The sequence below is a fragment of the Cebus imitator genome, unplaced genomic scaffold (assembly GCF_001604975.1).
Source record: "Cebus imitator isolate Cc_AM_T3 unplaced genomic scaffold, Cebus_imitator-1.0 Scaffold28, whole genome shotgun sequence".
In the NCBI taxonomy this organism is placed as follows: Eukaryota; Metazoa; Chordata; class Mammalia; order Primates; family Cebidae; genus Cebus; species Cebus imitator.
In genome coordinates this window covers 5,523,684-5,543,576 of record NW_016107343.1, presented here as the reverse complement: position 1 = coordinate 5,543,576, position 19,893 = coordinate 5,523,684, and the positions used below count along the sequence as shown (strand labels likewise).

General features: G+C 55.4%; 1 protein-coding gene across 3 annotated transcripts; it reads left to right on the top strand.

The window, feature by feature from the left end:
- The first annotated feature begins 3,567 nt into the window (after nt 1-3,567).
- On the top strand, nt 3,568-14,875 carry LOC108300580 (sodium/potassium-transporting ATPase subunit gamma). 3 transcript variants are annotated; one of them, XM_037736684.1, is made up of 7 exons: nt 6,594-6,668; nt 6,769-6,849; nt 11,777-11,815; nt 12,014-12,088; nt 14,129-14,165; nt 14,322-14,352; nt 14,642-14,875. In XM_037736684.1, the coding sequence occupies exons 2-6, from the start codon at nt 6,831-6,833 to the stop codon at nt 14,344-14,346; spliced, it is 195 nt and encodes a 64-aa protein (XP_037592612.1). In that variant the 5' UTR covers nt 6,594-6,668; nt 6,769-6,830; the 3' UTR covers nt 14,347-14,352; nt 14,642-14,875. The 3 variants fall into 3 exon arrangements, with proteins under 3 accessions (XP_037592613.1, XP_037592612.1, XP_017378882.1); XM_037736685.1 differs by lacking the exons at nt 6,594-6,668; nt 6,769-6,849 and adding an exon at nt 3,568-3,680; XM_017523393.1 differs by lacking the exons at nt 6,594-6,668; nt 6,769-6,849 and adding an exon at nt 9,570-9,882.
- The last annotated feature ends 5,018 nt before the right edge of the window (nt 14,876-19,893 follow it).

Here is a 19,893-nt window from a genome sequence, read left to right as displayed (position 1 = left end):
AGCCAAAATTGCACCACTGCAGTCCAGCCTGGTGACAAAGCAAGATGCCATCTCAAAAAAAAAAAAAAAAAGACTCAGGCTGGAGATCAAGCTCAAGCTGTCAACCCAGTGATCATGGTGATTAAAACATCTGGTCACAGCTAGACCTGGTAAATGAGCTCATTGCTTGGGAACACTCGTGATGCATCAGGGAATCAGCAGGTCTTGCTGCAATTTCAGAGCAAGGCTAGACTGAGACCCTTAGAGGCCCCAGGCATGCAAAGCATTGTGTGTACCGCCCCTCACATACATACATCATTAAAAACAGAACATTAAACTTCAGCATAGGAATAAGGAAGTCCAATGGGGAGGTTCTAACTTTGCTCATAATAATTCTGTGAAGAGTAAGGAATGATGATCAGCATGTCTAGCACATCTACAAATGGGTATCCTTACTTTGCCAGCCTCTAAGTACCCCCTTATAGAGCTGGTAATCTATAAGGGGGTACTTTTCCTCCTGGTAATCCAGCTGTATTCTGAGATCAGTCAGAGATTCCCATTTTACAGATTCTTTCTGATGCAATCGTGGCTGGTCCAGGTTACACAGCTTGGGTGGGAGGGGGGAAGGAGCTAGGACTTGACCCCCAGCTGTCTGTCCACAGAGCTTGGCAGCACATGGCCTCGCCTCCTTCAGAAGGCAGATGCTCAGATGAAGGGACAGTGATAAGATGGTTCTCAACACTGCACCTGGAGCATGGTTGTCCCTTCAGGACATAAATTAGCTGGACTGTGCTCCAGGGAGGCTCCAGTGGGAGTCGAATGGTCTGGAAACAAGACACATAAAGAACAATCGAAGAAATGACAGTCGAAATAGTGATAATTAAAAAACAAAAGCAGCTGACATTTACTGGAGCGCTTAATATGTGCTTGGCTGAGGACTTGACGCAGATCAACTGGATCAGAGCTCTTAGGGCTATATATCTCCATAAGGAGGACCAGTGTCTGCTCAGCCTCCAGGCAGGTGGCATTAGTTTGTAGCTGTGATTTGGTTGAATGAGGCAAATGTAGCTTGACTGAATAGGAAATCTGACATGCTGTGTCATTTCCCAGAAGGTAATCCCGAGTCCCCTGGTTCGCAGTGACCTCAGGTGTCTTGCACGTTTTGCTTCCCAATGACTCCCCCTGCTCCCCACTCGATTCCAAAGATCTTCATGTCTGTTTTCGTGGAGGTACTTTGCGTTACTTCCCCCACGGGGTAAGAATAGGTCAATCTGCCTTCTGGGTCCCCAGGTGCTGTGGCCCGCCTACCTCTCTGGTGTTTTTTATTTTTTTTTTCAAGATGTAGATTAGAACTTGCCAAATTGTTCTTGGAAGAGAGTCAGAGGCAGAGGGCAAGCTACAGGGAGCGATGTGGGGGGAGTGCTAGGGGAAGCACACCACAAGGTCACTGGGCTATTGGCCCCTTCCTCTGGGAGGAGGGCCTTATCTTGCCAGCAATCATGGGTTTGGCCGGGTAACGGGGCAAAGCAGGGGTGGGAGAGTGCTCCAGCTCTGTCTGGTTCACCCCACCTTGTCCCTGGCTGCTCTGCCTCACTGTGGGCCCAGCAAGAGAGAGGTCAGTTGTGTTTGCCTGAGCCAGGGGAGGAGCTTTGGAAAAACCTGTCTCCAGGCTACAGAGAGAAGGAATGGCCACTTCTCTCCATTAGTGTGATTCATTGCTGTCACAGCTGAGCTCCAGGGGGGCAGACTCAGCCGGCTCAAGCCAATCAGCTGTTGATTTGATGGGGCCAGCCCAGCCCCGGGCCTGCTTGCACAAGTGGGGCGCCTGCCAAGGCGATGATGGCAGAGCAGGTGATGCTGTGGTCACATGTCCTGAAGGACCTGGGTGGCAGGGACTGCTGGGGGTGGGCCCCCCCTGCGCCATCCAGAAGAGGGGGTTCCTGCCTCTGAGCCAGGCTTGGAGGCAGTCTGGTGGAGCCTTAGGTCCAGAACATCCCCCAGGTCCCCCTCTGCTCTCTAACTGTGTGAGCTTGGGCAGACCCCAACCTCTCTGTCAGTTTCCTTTTCTGAGTAATCGAGTCCTTTCTCACTCTGGGGTCATCTGGGCCTTCTGCTAGCTGCATAACCCTGGAAAAGCCACCTAAGCCTCAGTTTCATCACCTGTCAAATGAATGCATCCAAATCGTTTCTGTTATCTCACAGGGTCAAAGTGATACAATGGACATTAAAGCACCATGACAATTCTCCATGTAGCTATTATGCTATTCATGTTGGCATTACTGTTTCCTTATCTCCTCATTCTCTGGTGGCCACGTTCCCCTTGTCTCTGTTAGACCTGGGTTCACATTCTGACTGGTTCGCAGAACACCTGCAGTGTCCTCTGTAAGATGGGCATCGCACAGCCTGCCTAAGTTGTTGGGAGGCTCTAAGCAGTTCCTTGGAACCACTGAGACCACGGAAGAGGTGGAATTGCTGCCAGGTGTGGAGAGTGGGCACCAGGCTCAGTGCAGATACAAACATGTAACAGCTTACCCGACCTGAGGCCTCAGGAAGGCCAGGAACTTGGCAATCTGGGCTATAATAGAAGAGAATGGTCACACGGCCACATGCCAGCCATTCAGGCCATGTCAGTGGCATCCAGAAGGTTGTGGAGGGAAGGAAAGAGTAGCCAGGGGTGGGCTTGCTCCATGAGGTCTTCCTGGAGGTGGCAAGCTGCAAGCTGTTTTCAGAGGTGGGGGGGAGTTTGGTTACTGGGAAGAGAAAACTACAGCTGGAGAGGAACGGCCTCTGTTGTAGTTCAAGGGTGTGAGCTCTGAGAACAGTCAAGAATGCATTTCTCTCCAGGGTATTCACTGCAGGAGAGGTGGTCAAATGGGTTTGCCCTTGTCACCAGCTGGTGACCTTGAGTCTTAGAGTACATTGCCCCTTGGCAGTTCTCAGAACCTCTGCACACCATGGCTGAGGCCATCTTGAAGCCAACACTTAAGGAATGGATCCTCTGGGGCCCACCTCCTTCCAGCCCTGCCTTATAAGACCCCAGTGACCTGGCACCTGCAGCCATAGCAGGAGATGGGAGCCAGAGCTCCTCAGGGTCGGGAGAGATGGAGCCTGGGAACTGCCACTTTCCCTGCCCAGTGGCCATATGGGTCGGGCAGCTGAGGACTGCCTTGGGCCAGGGGCCATGGCTTTCTAGGTGCTTCTGGCTTCTGCCTCATTGGAGCCCCCTTCCAAGCTAACACCAGGAGAAACTGACTTGGGGACCTGGAGTTCAACTCCCACAAAGGCCAGAGCCGGCAGAACTGGAGAGCCCCATTTTGGGAAGCTGGTGGTGAGAGCCTCTGCCTCTGATCACCAGGGAGACAGAAGTAATTCCAGCCTATTTCCTCCCTGCTCCACCAACCCAGCAATGACCACCCTAAATGATTGCCCTGAGACTCAGGAGTCAGGAGACAAAAGGGAGGCCTGCTTGGGGGAGACAGGGGAGATGGAGACCTCGCCACTGAGGGCATCAACTGTGACAGTGCTGAAGCATCCAGGAGTGGGCGCTGCCTCTCCCTCCCTCCCAGTGTCTCCCAGAGCTCTGGGCCTTGAAGAGATCAGGAGAGCACAGTTGGATGCTTCTTTCTCTCTAGCCCGGAACCATCAGACAAAGGAGGTTTCTTGGGTTTGTGTGGAGAAGAAAGGGAGGCTGGAGATGCAGGGTGAGTGGTGGGCAGCAGGCATCATGCTGGGCACAGAGGGTGCTCTCAGGAGCCTGCTTTAGAGATCACCTCAGCTGGGGACTGAGCCAAGGGAAGGGATTGCTGAGAGTGTTCTTGTCTCCTGGGGTGGGCAGGGGGCAGTTCAGAGTAAGGAAAATGCAGCCATCAGTTTTTAGGACCTTCTCTGGCCAAATGCTTGACTTACCTCATCTCTGTTCCCACAACAATCCTGCAAGGTAGGTGTTATTACCCCATTTTACAGATGCAGGGAGACCCAGAGGGGTGCCCTTCCCCAGGCTCAGGCAGTCCTCAGCAAAGGCTCAGGATGTAAAGGGATTCACACATGGGTGTGTCTGGTCCTCAGGGTGCCCTGCACGGAGACTTCTAGGAGGAGGGACCCTCCTGAGCTGAGCTGCTCTCAGGATCATGGGTCACAGAGGGAAGGGCCGGGACCTCCCTGCAGGAGAGCAGGTGTTTCAGAGAGGGGCTCCCTGCCCCCAGTGCCAGCTAGGACCCATGACCTGAGCCGGCTGGGGGAGGACAGGAAGAAGTCTGAGGAAAGACTTAGGCTTGAGTGAAGCGAGAGGGGAGGACCACCTTGACTTAACAAGTGCCTGCGCTTCCCCCAAGAACAAACAGGACAATTTCTGAAAATTGCTACAGGGCTGGAGAAGGAAGGGGAGGGCAGGGGAGGGGAGAGGAGATTGAGAGGGATGGCATGCCAGGGAAGTGAGAGAGAACTCCCTTCTCCTGAGAGGGACTCTCGGGGAGCTGTCAGCAAGATGGGGTTGCTGGCGACCTGCTGCCTCTGTGAGGGCAAACTGGGTCTTGTGACCCCTCACAGAGCAGATGACAGCAGGGAACGGGACTGCCTGAGGCAGGTCCTGGGTCTGCCTGCAGCATGGGAGAAATGATTCCACCTTTTCGGGTCTGATTCATTCATTTAATAAAACTGTGTCGCACGATGAGCTGTTTCAGACACTGGGGAATGAACAAACAAACAGAAACCCTGGCTCTCCTGGTGCTCAAATTGTACTTGGGAGAGGGACAAACAAGATCAAGGAAATACATACTTTAGATCAGAATAAGTGCCACAGAGGAAAAGCCAGGCTGAGGCGGTGGGGTGAACATTTTCTATCCGGATGCCCAGAATCGGGGCTTTCAAGAAAGTCCTGCAGGCAGCGTGAGCTGAGCTGGAAGCCCTGCAGAGGCAGAGCATTTAGCAAGCAGGAACAGCCCGGGCGGAGGTCTTAGAGGGTGAGGGGCGTCTAGAAGACCAGCATGACTGGAGCAGAGAGCAGGGTGGGGAGGTTGGGGACCAGTTCAGAAGTGCCTGGAGCCAGATTAAGAGGGGCTTCTTTCTGGGACACAGAAAGGATATTGGATATCGTCTGCACCCTCTGTCTGAGGATTTTAGCAGGAGAGGGAGCCACTTGTGAAGGGAGGGGTTTGGATAGGATGGCCTCAGTGACCTTTGTAGTCGGGCCATCAGTCACACAGGGCTCTGGATGTCTGGTGTGGAGATGCCTTCCTTCAAAGCAGCATTGGGGGTGGGAAGGGAACGGAGTGTGTATACCAGGTTGGGGGGAGCTGGGATTTCCACTTTTCTGACCATTTAGATTATGTTTAGATCAAGTACTGCTACATCTCACCTAGGCCTGAGGTTTGTAAACGTCTCTATCCCCAGCTTGGGGAATTTCCACCTGGCGGCTCTGGGCTGAGTGGCAGGTTTTCACGTGGGAGCATGGGACAAGCCCGACAGCTGAGCTCTTGCCCACCTGTGGGCAGGTCTGGCCCTGCCTTCGGGGTGGTCCGGAAGGAAAGGTGCAGGGAGCCTGGAGTCAGGGCTGTGGTCAGCGGCCTCAGTGCAGATCTCAGCCCATCCTGATAACAAATAGCACCTCTCCAGGCCTCTTGGTCTCCATGTCCACAGTGCTTCAGTCCTAAGGGGGCTCCCTGGGGTGTCATGAGTCCTCCCCTCCGGACAGGGAGTGTTGCAAAGGAGGGACAGAGAGGTGGGAGTCAGAGTAACCAGAGCCCAGGGTCAGAGGCCGGGGCCAGAGCCAGCGCCTCCCAGCTCTGCTTCTCAGTGTCCGCGTCAGAGTGCCAGGGTGGCCACAGGAAACTGAGGGAGACCCTGTGGCCCCAAGTCAGTCACACGGAGACTGTTCACTGCGGCTTTGCTGTGGGCCAGGCCTTGGTGGCCAGGAAACAGGGATGCTGACTGGGCAGTGTGGTGTGTGGGCCTTCCTGTGGCTCCCGGCTGGCTCCTGGCTCCACGGTTGTCTTCTGGCCGTTCCCCTCTGGTACCAACCAGCAGCCCCCAGAGGCCTCATTAGGCTGCTGGTGTCTCCGGCTGAGCCCTCTGAGGTGTGGCAGGCGGGCCTGACACCTGCGGGCTGAATGAGGAGGTCCCAGCTGAGGAAAGGGAAAGGCACAAGAGTGACCCCCATCACGGCTCTGGCTCCAGCCCGCAGCTGCTCCCCATCTCTCTGCCAACTACCAGAACAACACAGGAAGCTGGGACCTGTGCCTCAGGTCCTAGGACAGAACCCTGGAAACCATTCCTGCCTCTCTGAGAGGCTGCAGCTGTGCCGCCCGGTCTCAGGGGACGCCTAGCTATGGAGCGGGGCCTGGTGCAGGATGACTCCAGGCAAAGGCGCAGCTGGGCTGGAGGACAGAGGTACAGCTGAGTGAAGCTCAGGGGACCCACACATGCCCCTGAAGGTCTCCCTCAGCCTCCACCAGCCCAAGGACCTGGGGAAGAGTGGGGTCCTTGATTTCTCCTGGCTCCTGTACCCTTTTCGGGCACCCTGAGCTGGCTACAGCATGGAGCCCCTCAAGGGAGAGGGCCGGGGCAGGGGCGGCGGTTTGCTCTGCTGCATCTGACAGCTTCCCCTTCCTCACGTGCCAGGTGGAGGTCAGAGAATCTCTCCTGGCTTTCACGTGGATCCCTCACCCCAACCCGCCCCAGCAGGCGGGCACGAGGTAAGGGCTCCCTTGCCAGCCCTCCTCCCTGCCCTCGTCTCTTCCTGTTTGTGGGATCACCTGAGGTGTGAGGGGAGGGAGTGCCACTCTTTCCGTCCAGGTCCCAGGCAAGCGGCACCTCCCCGCTCTCCTGCACCCCAGACACAGCCAGCAGCTCCTGCCATGGACAGGTGGTACCTGGGTGAGTCCTCTGAGCCCCATTCCTCCTCCCTGCTCAGGCTCTGACACAGGTGTGCACCCCATCCCTTTCAAGCTCCCCAGAAGTGCAGGAAAAGCAGAAAGGAGAACAGGTAGAAATTTCCAACAAACAGCATCTCCACACAGAGTTGTGGGCCTGCTGTGACGTGTGCCAAGCATCTCTGGAGCTGCGAGGGCTGGGAAGGCAGCTTGTCCAGCAGCCTCATTTGCTTGTCTGTCCATCTGTCCTTCAGAGGTGCAGGAACTCAGAAGCCAGACTGCTGGCTGCAAATCTTGGTTCCCCTACTTTCTAGCTGTCTGACCTCTGGCAAGTTATTTAACTTACCTGGGCCTCAGTTTCTTCCTCTATGAAATGGGGTGATTATAATACCTTCCTTATCTTATAAAGTCATTGTGATGACTAAATTGATTTCTGTAAACTGCTTGAAACAGTGCCTTGTACAGAGTTTAAAAATGCAGCCATCAATTAGCTTTTCCTATTGCTTCCTATTCACCTATCTATTGATTAATCTATCATCCATATCTATCATCTATCATCTATCTATCATTTATCTATCTATCATCTATCATCTATCTATCATCTATCATCTGTCAATCATCTATCTATCATTTATCTATCTATCTATCTATCTATCTATCTATCTATCATCTATCTAATCTGCTGATCTGTAGCTGCCTCCTCACCCTGCAGAGGGAGCCCTCCACCCACACTGCAGCTTTTCTTGTGATCAGGGTAAATATTACCTGGCACTGTTAATGTTTAATGCCCCCAACTTGTCCCCGGCCACCCCGCTGAGGAGGCCAGACACTTCCAGAAGCAGAGACAGCAGGAAGAGGGGAGGGGAGGCAATCCATTCGGCTGTGGAAATGACTGGGTTGTCAACGGATACATAGATAGATGGAGAGAGAGAGAGAGAGAGAAAGAGATGAATGTATTTAACTTCCCACCTATTTTTACATCTCTTATTATTCCTGAAACGCTCCATGTTGGCTTACAAATATAGACAGTGCAGTAAGATAACGCGATCCTGTATCATAAAAGGAGCACCCTTGTCTGGTGTGGAGTCGGCAGTAGCTTTGGCAGCACATCTTGGAGGGTCTGGGCTTTCCACCTCTGGTTTGCCATTGACTGTGTGTTTCAGGCAAGTCCCTTCACCTTCCTGTCCTTGCTTTTTCTGTGTGCCCAGTGGGGATCACGGCACTGCCCTGGCCACCTCGAGAGGCTATTGCGGACAGCAAATGAGCGGCCTCAGTTTCTTTATCTGTAAAAAGGCGCTATCAGGAATTAAGTGGTGCCGTGCTGGCGAAGAGCCTGCCATGTGGTCCGTCTTCACCAAATGCTGGCTCTGCTGTGATGTTTGCACACATATACATTTCTTGGCTCTGAAAGCAGGGGAAGCTGAAAGGGTGTTGAAGCGCCTCATCTGCAGGGTTCTGACATTCCCTCCATCTCACTCATTCGTGCTCATTTTCATTGGACGGCAGCTGGCTTTTCCGTGTCCAACAACAAACATCTAACAAAGGCTAATGCCTGTTATTTCTTCAGCCAGCACACATATAACAGTAACAATGACGCCACTCACTGTGTGCCAGGCCCCAGGCTGTGCTCTTGGCATGCATGATCTCACTTCGCCTCACAACCACCCTAGGAGCTGGGTACTGTGCCCATTTTACAGATGAAGAGACTGAGGCACAGAGAGGTGAAGTAATTGACTGAGACCATACGATTAGCAAGTGAGAGGTTCAGGGTGTGAACTCAAGTGCCGAGCCCTCTCCCTGCTTTGGGAGGATTCATAGATAGACTGACTCCCTTCAGAAGGGCTCAAGCACCCCTGGTGGCCCCTGGCCACTGACCTTGGCTGTTTGGCGGCCGTTGGACTTCAGCCTCTTCTGGAGACCAATTCAGTGGACTAGAACTCAACCAGGATTCCACAACACCCACGACTACCCGGCACAGGAATCTTGGGGAGAAGGAGCTCACAGGGGAGTGGGAAGGCTGCCTGCGAGGTGTGGAAAGCACCTGCCTCCTGCAGCAGGAGGCCTGTCAGCCTCCCCTTGCCCCACACTGGCTGTGTGACCTTGGGCAAGGCCTCTACCTCTCTGTGCCTTACACACCTGCCTCATCAGTAAAATGGGAAACATAAAGCTTAGGAGAGAAGAGTGAGGAAAGCGCTTGGTAAACCATAAAAGCAGGGGGTTCTGCCTGTGATGAAAGCCTCGCCCCGTCCTTAGAAAGCCTGCATGCGCCACAGTAAACTGGCAAGGAAGCAGCCGGAGAGCCAGGCCAAATGGTGGTAGGAGGAAGTGCCCGGGAGGGGGGTGGCGGCAGAGAAGGAGGGATTAGCTGGGATGACTGGGACCCTTCCAATTGAGGTGTAAGCTGCGGGGTGCACATCGATGGGTTAATAGGATGGCCGACAAAGGGCTTTTCTGGTGGGTTTGGGGGTGCTCCAGGGCTGTGGTGGGGGAGCAGTGGGCCAGGCTCCTAGGGACACTGCAGGAAAGCCTCCAGTGCCACATAAGGAACACCAGCTGCAGTGGTGGCATCCATGATGGCTGGTGCGGTGGGCCCTGCTGGGGCTGGGGGCCACTGTGGGACCCCTGACACTGGCCCCCGGAAGCTCCCAAGTACCGTGTACACTATACAAATTGTGCAACTTCCACTTCCCTGTTTCCACCACCCCAGCTGTGGCTTCTCCAGCTGGCAGAAGGCGCCACTGCTCACCCATCCCAGCCCTTCTCTTTGGAAATTTCCTTTGGAAGCCAGCTCCTTCCCTCCCCTGCCTCCCCACGCACCTCTTTACCCTGCGGCAGGAGCCCCCTCCATCCACGCTGCAGCTTTTCTTGTAACCAGGGTAAATATTACCTGGCACTGTTAATGTTTAATGCCCCCACCTCGTCTCGGGCCACCCCTCGGAGGCTACCAGACACTCTCCGAAAAGCAGAGACAGCAGGAAGAGGGGAGGGGAGGCAGTCCATTTTTCTGGGGAAATGACCAGACTGTCTACGGGCGATGGTGAGTGTGCTGGTGTGTGCCCAGTGTGTGCAAGGCTGGGTGGCTCTGCTTAGCCTGCCTTGGTGGAGACAGCTGGACCCCCCTCGTCCCTCTCCTGCCACCTCAGCCTTCCAGAGTACCCAGGCCCGTTCTGGTCAGGCTCCTCTCTAAGAAAATTTGCAACTTAAAAGAGGAGCTGCTTTAACACCGAAGAAAGTCAGCTTCAGCAGATAGAAGCTGGAGAGCTGAGTGTCCCCCCTCGGCCTCCTGACACACCCCCCAGCTGAGTTCAATGCATCTTGCTAAACCCTCTGAACTCAGGCAGGAGAGAGACGGGGTCCATCTGGCTGGGAAAGGAGCAGGCGCCTTTGGTCAGTCTTCCTTGGCTGGATTTGGTATGAGCGGCCCCCAAGTTCAAGTCACACTCCCCAAAGGCTTCCTGTGACAGGAACTGACTGGACCCAAGAGGGGTGCCTGCTGACAGAGGTGGGTTTTGAGGCAGATGCAGAAAGGGAAGGGTACTGGGCAGGGAGGGCCTCAGCAAGTGGCTCAGGGCAAGGTGGCTATGGAGGAGGGGGTTTCCTGGGGTGTGAGAGGAAGCCCTGGCTGTTGCCCTGACACTTAAATTCCCATATGACTTTGAACAAGGCCTGAACCAAATCTGGGAAGATGGCCCTGAAGGCCTTCTGTACCGGAGCTGGGTCCCTCATGGCCTCCCTGAACACCCAGTACCTCAGGCCTGCCAGGATGGGCACCAACTCCTCCTGCCTGTTCCCTCCTGGCGGAGGGACTGGCCACTGGGGACAGCGGGGCTTGCCAGGCCCCGAGGCTCATCACTGCCCAGGGCACAGTTCGGCACAGCCTGGGAGGGGCTGACTTGCTCATTCCTTCCTCCTCGGGCTTTACTTCCCTGGTGCAAGAAGGGGCTCCAGCAGGGAAGGAAAGAGGGGCAGCCCTCAGTGGTGGCAGAAGCGTCCTGGCCAGGCCACAGGCTGGCTGTCTGGGGCAAGTGTCTTCAGCTGCAGGGCACCACTGTGAGACCCACCTGCTGAGCAACTCCAAATCCAGGGGAGCCCACTGGAGGCAGGGGCAGGACCTTGCCTCAAATGGGCTCCTTCCTTCCTGCCATTGAGAGGTGGCAGAGCTAAGAGCTTACGCACCAGCATTCTCAGCCCCCTGCTGCCCGGGTTCAAACCCCAGCTCTACGCCTGACTTGCTGTGTAACTGTGGGGGAATTACTTAGCTTCTCTGTGCTTCCATTCTCACAGGGATTCCACTGAAATGGCACTGACGCCTCATAAGGTTGCCGTCATGGTTGGAGGAGTTAGGGTTTTGTTAGCTTGTGCCCCGTGCCTGAGCAGCACCATATATTAATGTTTCTTAACTAGATCTGCTTCCCCTGAGGATGGGAACGTAGGAGAGCAGGCCTTTCTCAGCTTTCAGTGGGACTTCGGATAAGTCTCCATGGTGGGCTTGGCTTCCACCTTCTGTCTGATAACTTTAAGGTTTTGTTGTATTTATTCATACATTTCACAAATACCTCCTAAGCACCTCATAGCCAATTGGTTCTGTGGAGAGAGGCTGCTGGGAGTCTAATGGGAGAGGCCTCTCCTGGCCTTTTCTACCATGGTGGGAAGCAAGGAGCAGGAGAGAGCCAGCCCTCTCAAGTGTCAGAGGCCCCCCAGACAGCACGGATCCCCCTCGGAACTCGGCGTTTTCTTCCCAGTTGACTGTGTCTGAAGCCGCCTAGGGCAGAAGCCCGCAGGCAAAGGTTTAAGCAACACCCCCGAGCCCAGCCTCCCCTCACCACTTGGACCCTGAGGGGTCCTCTGGGAAGGGAAGGACGGGGAATTCCAACTGCTCCTGTGCTGGCCCGTCAGTGACTCCTCTCCTCCCACCTCTGCCTCTCTTCTAGGCGGCAGCCCCAAGGCGGACGTGGACCCGTTCTACTACGGTAAGCCTGGGCCCCTGTGCACCCTTCCCGAGCACTCAGGACCCCTCCCACCAAGCAGCGGCTTCTCCCAGCCCCGGGTCCACACTCTGTGCCCCTTACCTCCCCTGGTTAACATGGGCTACTGGGGGTGGGCTTCGGAGAGAAGCCGCTGCTGGGAGAGACCACCCATGCCGCCCCTCTTGCCCTCTCTTTCCTGAGACTATGAGACTGTCCGCAAAGGGGGCCTGATCTTCGCCGGGCTGGCCTTCATCGTGGGGCTCCTCATCATCCTCAGTAAGTGGGGTGGCCTCCAAGGAAGGGGTGCTGGCTGGGGCACATCTCTTCTTAAAGCTGCTGAGCAGGCTGGCTTTCCAGAGTCCCCAAGGGAGGGGTGAGCCTCCCCACCACCTCCGCCCCTGCAGGATGGGGGAACCCATGCTGGGTGGGATGCCAGGCTCTCAAGCACAATGTGAGGTTCCTGCTTGCTCAAGTGCACCCTCCAGTGGGCCCAGGAGGAGCTGCGGATGCAGGAGCGAAGCTGCAGGGTAACCCGAGGGCCAGAAGGGGGACTGCACCTGCCGCTGCTAACCATGGGTCCCAAACTCATCCGTTCAGTAGGGATGATCCCACCTGCCTCACAAAGATCAGGGCTAGCCTCCAGAGACACAGCAGTCAGGACAGTACTTTAAGATGGTCCCGTGCAGGCCGAGTGCAATGACTCATGCCTGTAACCCCAGCACTTTGGGAGGCTGAGGTGGGCGGATTGCCTGAGGTCAGGAGTTCAAGACCAGCTTGGCCAACATAGTGAAATCCCGTCTCTACTAAAAATTCAAAAAAAAAAAAAAATTAGTCAGGCATACTGTACGCCTGTAATCCCAGCTACTCAGGAGTCTGAGTCAAGGGAATTGCTTGAACCAGGGAGGTGGAGTTTGCAGTGAGCCGAGATCGAGATCGTAACAAAAAAAAACAAAAAGGGGAAAAAAGCAAGGCCCAGTCTAAAAAAAAAAAAAAAGAAAGAAAGAAAGAAAGAAAGAAAGAGAATAGTTCAGTGCAGACTTGGAGTGCTCTGGGAGAGACAAGGAGCCTTACATATCCCCAGGCTCCTGAGGGGCACACAGCAGGAGCTTAATATCTGCACATTGACTTGTTTTGGTTCAACCCAAAGAAAAATACAAGAAAACACAACCCATGAAAAAAAGCTACAGCAAGCACAGCTGTGGACTCTGAAATTCTAAGGCTTGGGCCGCAGTCCTGCAGTCTCCCCATTTTCCCATGTTGCCCGTGGCAACTCCCGGAAGGCAGAGCCGGTTGGCGGCTGAGCACACAGGCACAGGAGGCAGGTGGCCGGAGCAAGGGGCTCTGTTTTGGACTTGCTGCCATCCTTCTCCAGAGAGCTGTTCATCGGGCAGCTACTCTGTGCCCAGTGCTGTGATGGGGACACCATGATGGCCCAGTCTCTGCTCCTGCTCTTGATATGCCAATAGCCCACCATGGATCTGCTCCAATAAATGTTTGCTGACTGACTGACTTAGGCCATTGAAAGCCTGTGGTCCAGCCTTATATAAAGAGAGAGATGGCTGGGCGTGGTGGCTCATGCCTGTAATGCAGGCATATTAGGAGGCCAAGGCAGGAGGATCTCTTGAGACCAGTAGTTTAAGACCAGCCTGATCAATACGGTGAGATCCCATCTATACAAAATGTTTTGGTTTTTTTTGAGACAGAGTCTCTCTCTGTCACCCAGGCTGGAGTGCAATGGCACTATCTCAGCTCACCGCAACATCTGCCTCCAGGGTTCAGGTGATTCTCTTGCCTCAGGCTCTGGCGTAGCTGGGATTACAGGCGCCTGCCACCATGCCCAGCTAATTTTTGTATTTTTTCTAGTAGAGGTGGGGTTTCACCATGTTGTCCAGGCTGGTTTCGAACTCCTGACCTCAGGCGATCCACCCACCTTGGCCTCCCAAAGTGCTGGGTTTACAGGCAGGAGCCAAAAACATTTTTTAAAATCAGCTGAGCATGACAGTGTGTGCCTATAGTCCCAGTTACTTAGGAGGCTGAGGCAGGAGAATTGCTTGAGCCCAGGAGCTTGAGGCTGCAGTGAGCTATGATTGCACCACTGCACTCCAGCCTGGGTGACAGAGTATGACCCTGTCTCAAAAAATAAAATAAAATAAAATAAAATAAAATAAAATAAAATAAAATGTGACAGTCAAATGTGGCTGGCCCTGCGGTGGTGCTGGCAGGAGGGAAGCAGGAGTGACTAGAAGAATTTGGAGTCTTCCAAGGTCTCTTTGGAAAATGAGTTCATGGAAACAAATCACCTTTTTTCTTTTCAAGGCAAAAGATTTCACTGTGGGGGCAACAAGAAGCGCAGGTGAGCGCTGCCTGGAGTGACTGATGAAGGGGTTGGGTCCAGGGAAGGAAGGGCGGGCTGAAGATTTTGTCTCTGTGGCTGTGGAAGGGTCCCCAGCCTCAGGGATCCCTAGACCTACCCACCACCTCACCTGTGGCTTTTCCTTCCCTACTCAAGGCAAATCACTGACGATGAGCTGTAACAGCAGGTACGCTAGGAGAGCCTGGGGGAAGGGGAGGGCAGGGCAGGCTTGGGAGCAACGGGGAGGGGTTCTGGCTCCTGGACTGGGTAGGGAAGAATTTTAGGGTCATCCACACATCAGCCAGGTGGTCTATCACTCATTGTGTGTTTAAAATGATTGCCAAGGGCCTGGCATGGAGTGTGTGCTACAGGAGATCACAGAGGAGCCCTGGAGAAAAGTGAGATGGACAAGGAGAATGCAAAACCCTGGCCCCTGCTGCCAGCCACCCAGCCCTGTTCTGCCTTTGTCTTCTCAGCCTTGGCTGTGCCACCCGCTGCCCTGGGGCCAGCTGGAAAGCCAGGCATGCCCCTGCCTTTGGCATCTTCCCGTCTTCCCTGGGCTGTAGACCTTTGTCATTGTCACTGCCAGCGCTTGGGCTGAAGGAAGCTCCAGGCTCAATGTGACCCCCAGGTGGGCATTGCCACCTCCTGTCCCATGCCAGCTCATGCTCATAATAAAGCCAGCATCAGAGATCACTGCTTCCCTCGCCTGCCTGCCTGTCTCCCTCCTCTGTCAACCATCCGCCTCTCCACGTTCAAGTACAAATACAGCTGGGTCTCACTTGTTTTTCTATTAATTGCTCAGGCACCTGTCTGCCTGTAAAAGCAAGTTCAGTGTTGTCATCTGCAAGCCACTCCTCACACCCCCTGAACTGGCTGGAGCCCTGGGGACAGAGGCCTCAGCCTGTCTCTTATATGCCTGGGAAGTGTGAAAGGCCCCCAGGGTCAAAGCGATGGGCCTGTTGGATACCCATGAGGCGCTGCTGTTGGGATCCCGGTGACTCTGCCTAGAAGTTGCTTCGGAGAGGTCCCAGGCTACCCAGACGGGTATGTGGCCACATTCGTGTGCTCTGCCATTTTCCACATGTACACCCTGGGCCAGGGTGGCTAGGTCTGGGGGGCCTGGTGCTGGGCCTCAGCACGTGTCCTGAAGGAGCCAGCCCTCTTCCCAGCCCCCTCCTGGTACTAAGCTCAGGCCACGTCTTTCCACTCTTGGGGCCACCTATTTGGAGACTTGGTTAATCCCAGGGCCTGAGGCCAGGGAACAGACAGTGAGAGTGAGACCATTGTTAAACTTGCTCCAGCCCCAGAACATGCAGGCAGGGACCCACCGGGGCAGTCTCAGCCTGAGATGCTGCCAGGTCGCTCCTCCTACCAGTGCCGGACTCCTAATGCCATCTTTGCTGTGAGTCCAAGGTCGAGGCCATGCAGGGAGGCCTCTGGGAGTTTCTGCATTCAGGAAGGAGCCCGCCTTCCCTCTCCCTCCCTTCACTCAAAGGCCGCTCAAGCTGGAGGGATGGTGGGATTCTGGCACCACCTACTGTCTGGCTTTCTCAACTGGGCCTGCAAGCTGTTGAGGGAGAGGAGGGGAAAACCAGCATGAGAACCAAGCTATCGGAGCAGGAAATGAGCACGGCGTGTTTGGGGGCCAGAGACAGGATGGACCCCGCTCCACTTGGGAATTAAGCTCTTTGTCTTAATCCACTGCCCTCAGTCCCTGAAAACCACCAACCTGCCTACACAGAAGGCTTGAGCAGAGAAGGGTCCTTAGAGAGCAAAACAGACCATCTTCAATTCACAGAAGGGGAAACTGAGGCTCTAAGAAAGGCCATGGCTTGTCTGGAGTGACATGGCTAGCCTGCATCAGAGCCAGACAAAATTCAGGGCTCTGGCTCCCCTTCTAGGGCTCTTCCCACCACACGGACATCCAAAGGACGGGGAGCATGGGGCAGGGGTGGACTCCCCGCTGACCTCCTGTGGGTTTGGAGAGCCAAGGGGAGAGAGGGAAGGCCCGGAGGTGGGAGGAGAACAGGAGCCACGCAGGGAAAGGACTGGTGACTTACAACCCAGCACCAAGTCCTTGTGATACCCCGCTCCAAATGGGGACTCACTGGTGACAGGGAAAATCTGTTGGCCAAACCTTAAACGGAATTCAGTTTTTCCACGCAGGAGATAGGGGCACACACTTGAACTCCCTCTCTAGGGTGGGAGAAATGAACACAAATGGGGCAGGTCCAGCCACGGGGGCTTTCGGGAGGAGGGGGGCTTCCAAAGCCCCTTGGATGTAGCAGCAAGGCAAACAGGAAGAGAGGGTATTCCAGACCGGTGGCCCACCCTAGGAGAAGCAAGAAAGAGCACTGGAGAAGGGTCACGTTTCTAGAATGTTCTAGAATGTTCCATAGAGAGGACCATCCAGCCTGCCACCCTCAGAGGGAAATTCCAACTGCTCTGGATGAGTCACTTCCTCTCACTGACCCTTCTTCAAAGGTCTCCCTCCTTGTGAAATGTGAGGCTTTATCAGGTCTGAACCTGGAGGGCTTTTCAAAACCACCACGTACCCAGATTCCCCCAGCCCGGTTGAATGTGAGGCTTGGGGAGTGGCCCATGCAGGCTGAGGCTTAACAAGCCCCATGGCCCAAGGTGGCATTCGGAAGCCTGGGACCTGCTTCCTAGCCAGGGCTCTTGTGAACATTTCCCTTCCCTCTCCAGAAAGGTCACCTGGACTGCCAGTTCCTGAACTTTCACTTCACTTTGGGATTTTCCACAATACAGACCTGCACTGAGTCACAAAAACTACGAAGCCTGGGAAGTGATTGGGTGAATTAATCACACAACGCCCACTACGACAGCCTCTGTCTGAGGGCGCAATTCCCTTTTTGACCACAAGAGAGAGCATGTGGCTTACGCCGAATCCCCTCCAATTGCATGTTTTCAACTCAGCCTTTCCAAGGGCCTTTGCCGGGGAGGAGGGGCTCCTGGCTCCTGAATGGTCAGCCCGGGGCCCTGATTTCCTAGGAAAACCCTCAGTTCTTCTCATTCTGCTTGTTCACATCCGCCCCTCACCCCCCACCCCTCACCCCCCACCCCCCACCCCCAACCCCCAGCCGCCAGGTGCAGCACTTGCCTTACTCCGGGGCAATTCTTGGCTGTGGGGTCTTAAGTGCTCATCCCTTCCTAGAGGCAGAGACCATGCGTGATCTACGCATCTTCCCCAAAGCCCCAGGAACGCGGGCACCTCTCTAACCCCGTAGTCGGAATAAATCAAGGACAGTAGGCCATGAGGAGAGGCAGAGATGTCAAGCAGGGACGTTTGTGGGGTGAGAGGGGAAAAAGGCTTTGCCTGAGTATCTGTTCCCAACCCTAGCTGCAGAGAGTCTTCTTCAACTGGCGGGGCATGAGTGGCTGTTCCGCCTCCGCAGGTGAACTCCACGTGGAGCAGAAGGTGAAAGTCACAGCCTAGTAGGTGGGCATGGCCAGGTGAGGGTTCGGGTAATGCAGGCAGGAGGAGCAGTTGAGGGCCCAAAGGAAACTGGACTGTGTCATCATCTGGGGAGAGGGCAGATAGCTCTGTCCCGCCAGCAGCCCCATGCAGCCCTGGGGAGAGCACTTCCAGAGCGCCCAGGCCCAGAGCTGCGGGCCTTGGTCAGCAGGGTTGCAGGGTCTCTGATGAGTCCACTGAGTCCTGGGCTTCCTCACAGCACCCAGGAACAGGAAGAGCTGGGCAGGAAGCCCAGGGAAGGCCAGGAGAATGAGCCTGTGAGCCAGCAGCCAGTCCCACCCCTACCCCTTGCTAACAGGTCCAGTGCCCAAACCTTTCCAGCTTCTGCACAGCTCCAGAGAAAGAGCCCTGTGGGCATGGGGGCAGGAGAGCTTCTGCCAGGTTCTGGCAGGCACTCCCTGGCTGGGTGGCCTGGACTCCTCCATCAAAGGAACTAGAGCCTTGGGCAGGCTGATCTCTAGCTCCCGCAGGCTGATCTCCCGTCCAGGGTGAGGGTGCCCCTGGCATGGGCCTCCAGTTTTTCTAAATGCTTCGGGACATCAGGAGAAATCTTCACCCTGCCCCAGCAGTTCTGAACTCTCTGGTACAGGAGGAAGGAGAGGGTGCCCCCAAGAACTGAGTGTCTCCACTGGCGCTGGCTGCCTCTAGTGAAGGAAGAGGTCTCCCTGGGTAGAGAGGGGTGGGAGTGGAGGGCATGCGGGGGGTTTGTGCCGAAGACAGGCCCAGGGCAGGGGTGGTGTAGAATCTCCTCCCAGCCTCACCCACTCCAACCTCGCTCTGCTCTGCACGGCAGGGCTTCTGTAGGGGAGATTAGTCCCTTCCCTGTTGATCTGAGGCCCCAGGCAGCTGAGCTCTGAACTGCAATTCAGCAGGGGCCTCTGGGGCCGGTAATCTGTGCCTCGCCAAGTGCCCATTCTTCATTCCTTGCAAGCTGCCTGGCAGATACCTGGCCAGTGGAGACGAGAGGCAAATGCCACGGCAGTTCGGCCCTGTTGTCAGAGCGAGTCACTGGCTGGGAAGATGGATCTGTCCTGGGCCTCAAAGCTGGGGCCGCAGCAGCCTCGGTTCTGGGCGTTGGGAAGGCAGTGCTGAGCCAGGGCTGCACTGGGAGAGCCAAGGAGGGGCGCGAGTGTCTCAGCCTTGGAAGAAACCTGGGGCTCGGACTCAGTGTCCCTCCCAGCTCTGGCTGCAAGAGGAGCCTGGCAGGCTGTGGACACTTCATTGCTTCCCGCTGAGTGACTGAGGACTTGGGAGGAAATCCTGTTTAGAACTTCGAACCTCCATCCCAGAGCTTCAACCAGATACTGGAGGGGCGAAGAAGGTGGCATCAGGAGATCATGGGGAGGGTCTCCCCCAGGCGTGGGTGGACCTCCTGCCTGGAAGGGGCTGGGACGAGCTGTGTTCAGGAGTGGCGGCTCCCCACGCGCTGTTTTGGCAGATTTCATTTTCAGTTTGTAGGCAGTGGGACCTCTGATGTGAAGGGAAGGTCAGAATTCAGGGTCCCCTAGCAGGTGCCCCAAGAGGGGCGAGGCACCGGAATTGGTGGTCCCCGTCCCAACAGCACCTGCCAGAGGACCGTGAATCTCCCTGAATTCTGAGCTTCCCTTCACAGGGTGCAGGTGAGAGCAGGTCAGGAGCACTCTTGGAACAGTGGAGGCCCAGCCTGGCCTGTCCCGCTCCTCTGGGTTTGCTGGGCTGCCTGCTGTCACCCTGAGTGACACCCCAAAGTTCCTCAGCCCCAGGAGGCCTCCAGTCACCGTGGCTGCTACTGTCACTAGATCTCTAAACTTGGTTCTGTTTTCAGGAAGTGCTCACTGTCACTTCCTGAAAGGGCTTCTTTGGTGTCACTGAGAGGAATTCCCCCTCCCCCCCCCCCCTAAGCGGAGCAGCAGGGAGGGTAGAGGAGGGGAACATTCTGAGCTGGGGCAGCAATGTGTGGCCCCGGAAGCCCTGGCTGCAGCTCAGCGCATACCACACCGCGGAAGGTGGAAAATCAGCTTCACTGCCAGCTCTGCCCTTGGGCTGCTGTGTGACCTTGGGAAGGCCCTGGTCTGTCTCTGGACTTGGCTTTGGAAAAAACAGTCACAAGATAAAAGTCCCAAGGACGTCACGTCAAGGAGCTGTGACTTTTCAGGGCAATGGGTAAGGGGAGAGCTGTGGCTGACCCCCTGCTGCCTCCTGCCCCTTGGATAGCTGTTCTTAGAGCAAAACTGGCTGCACCCCCACAGC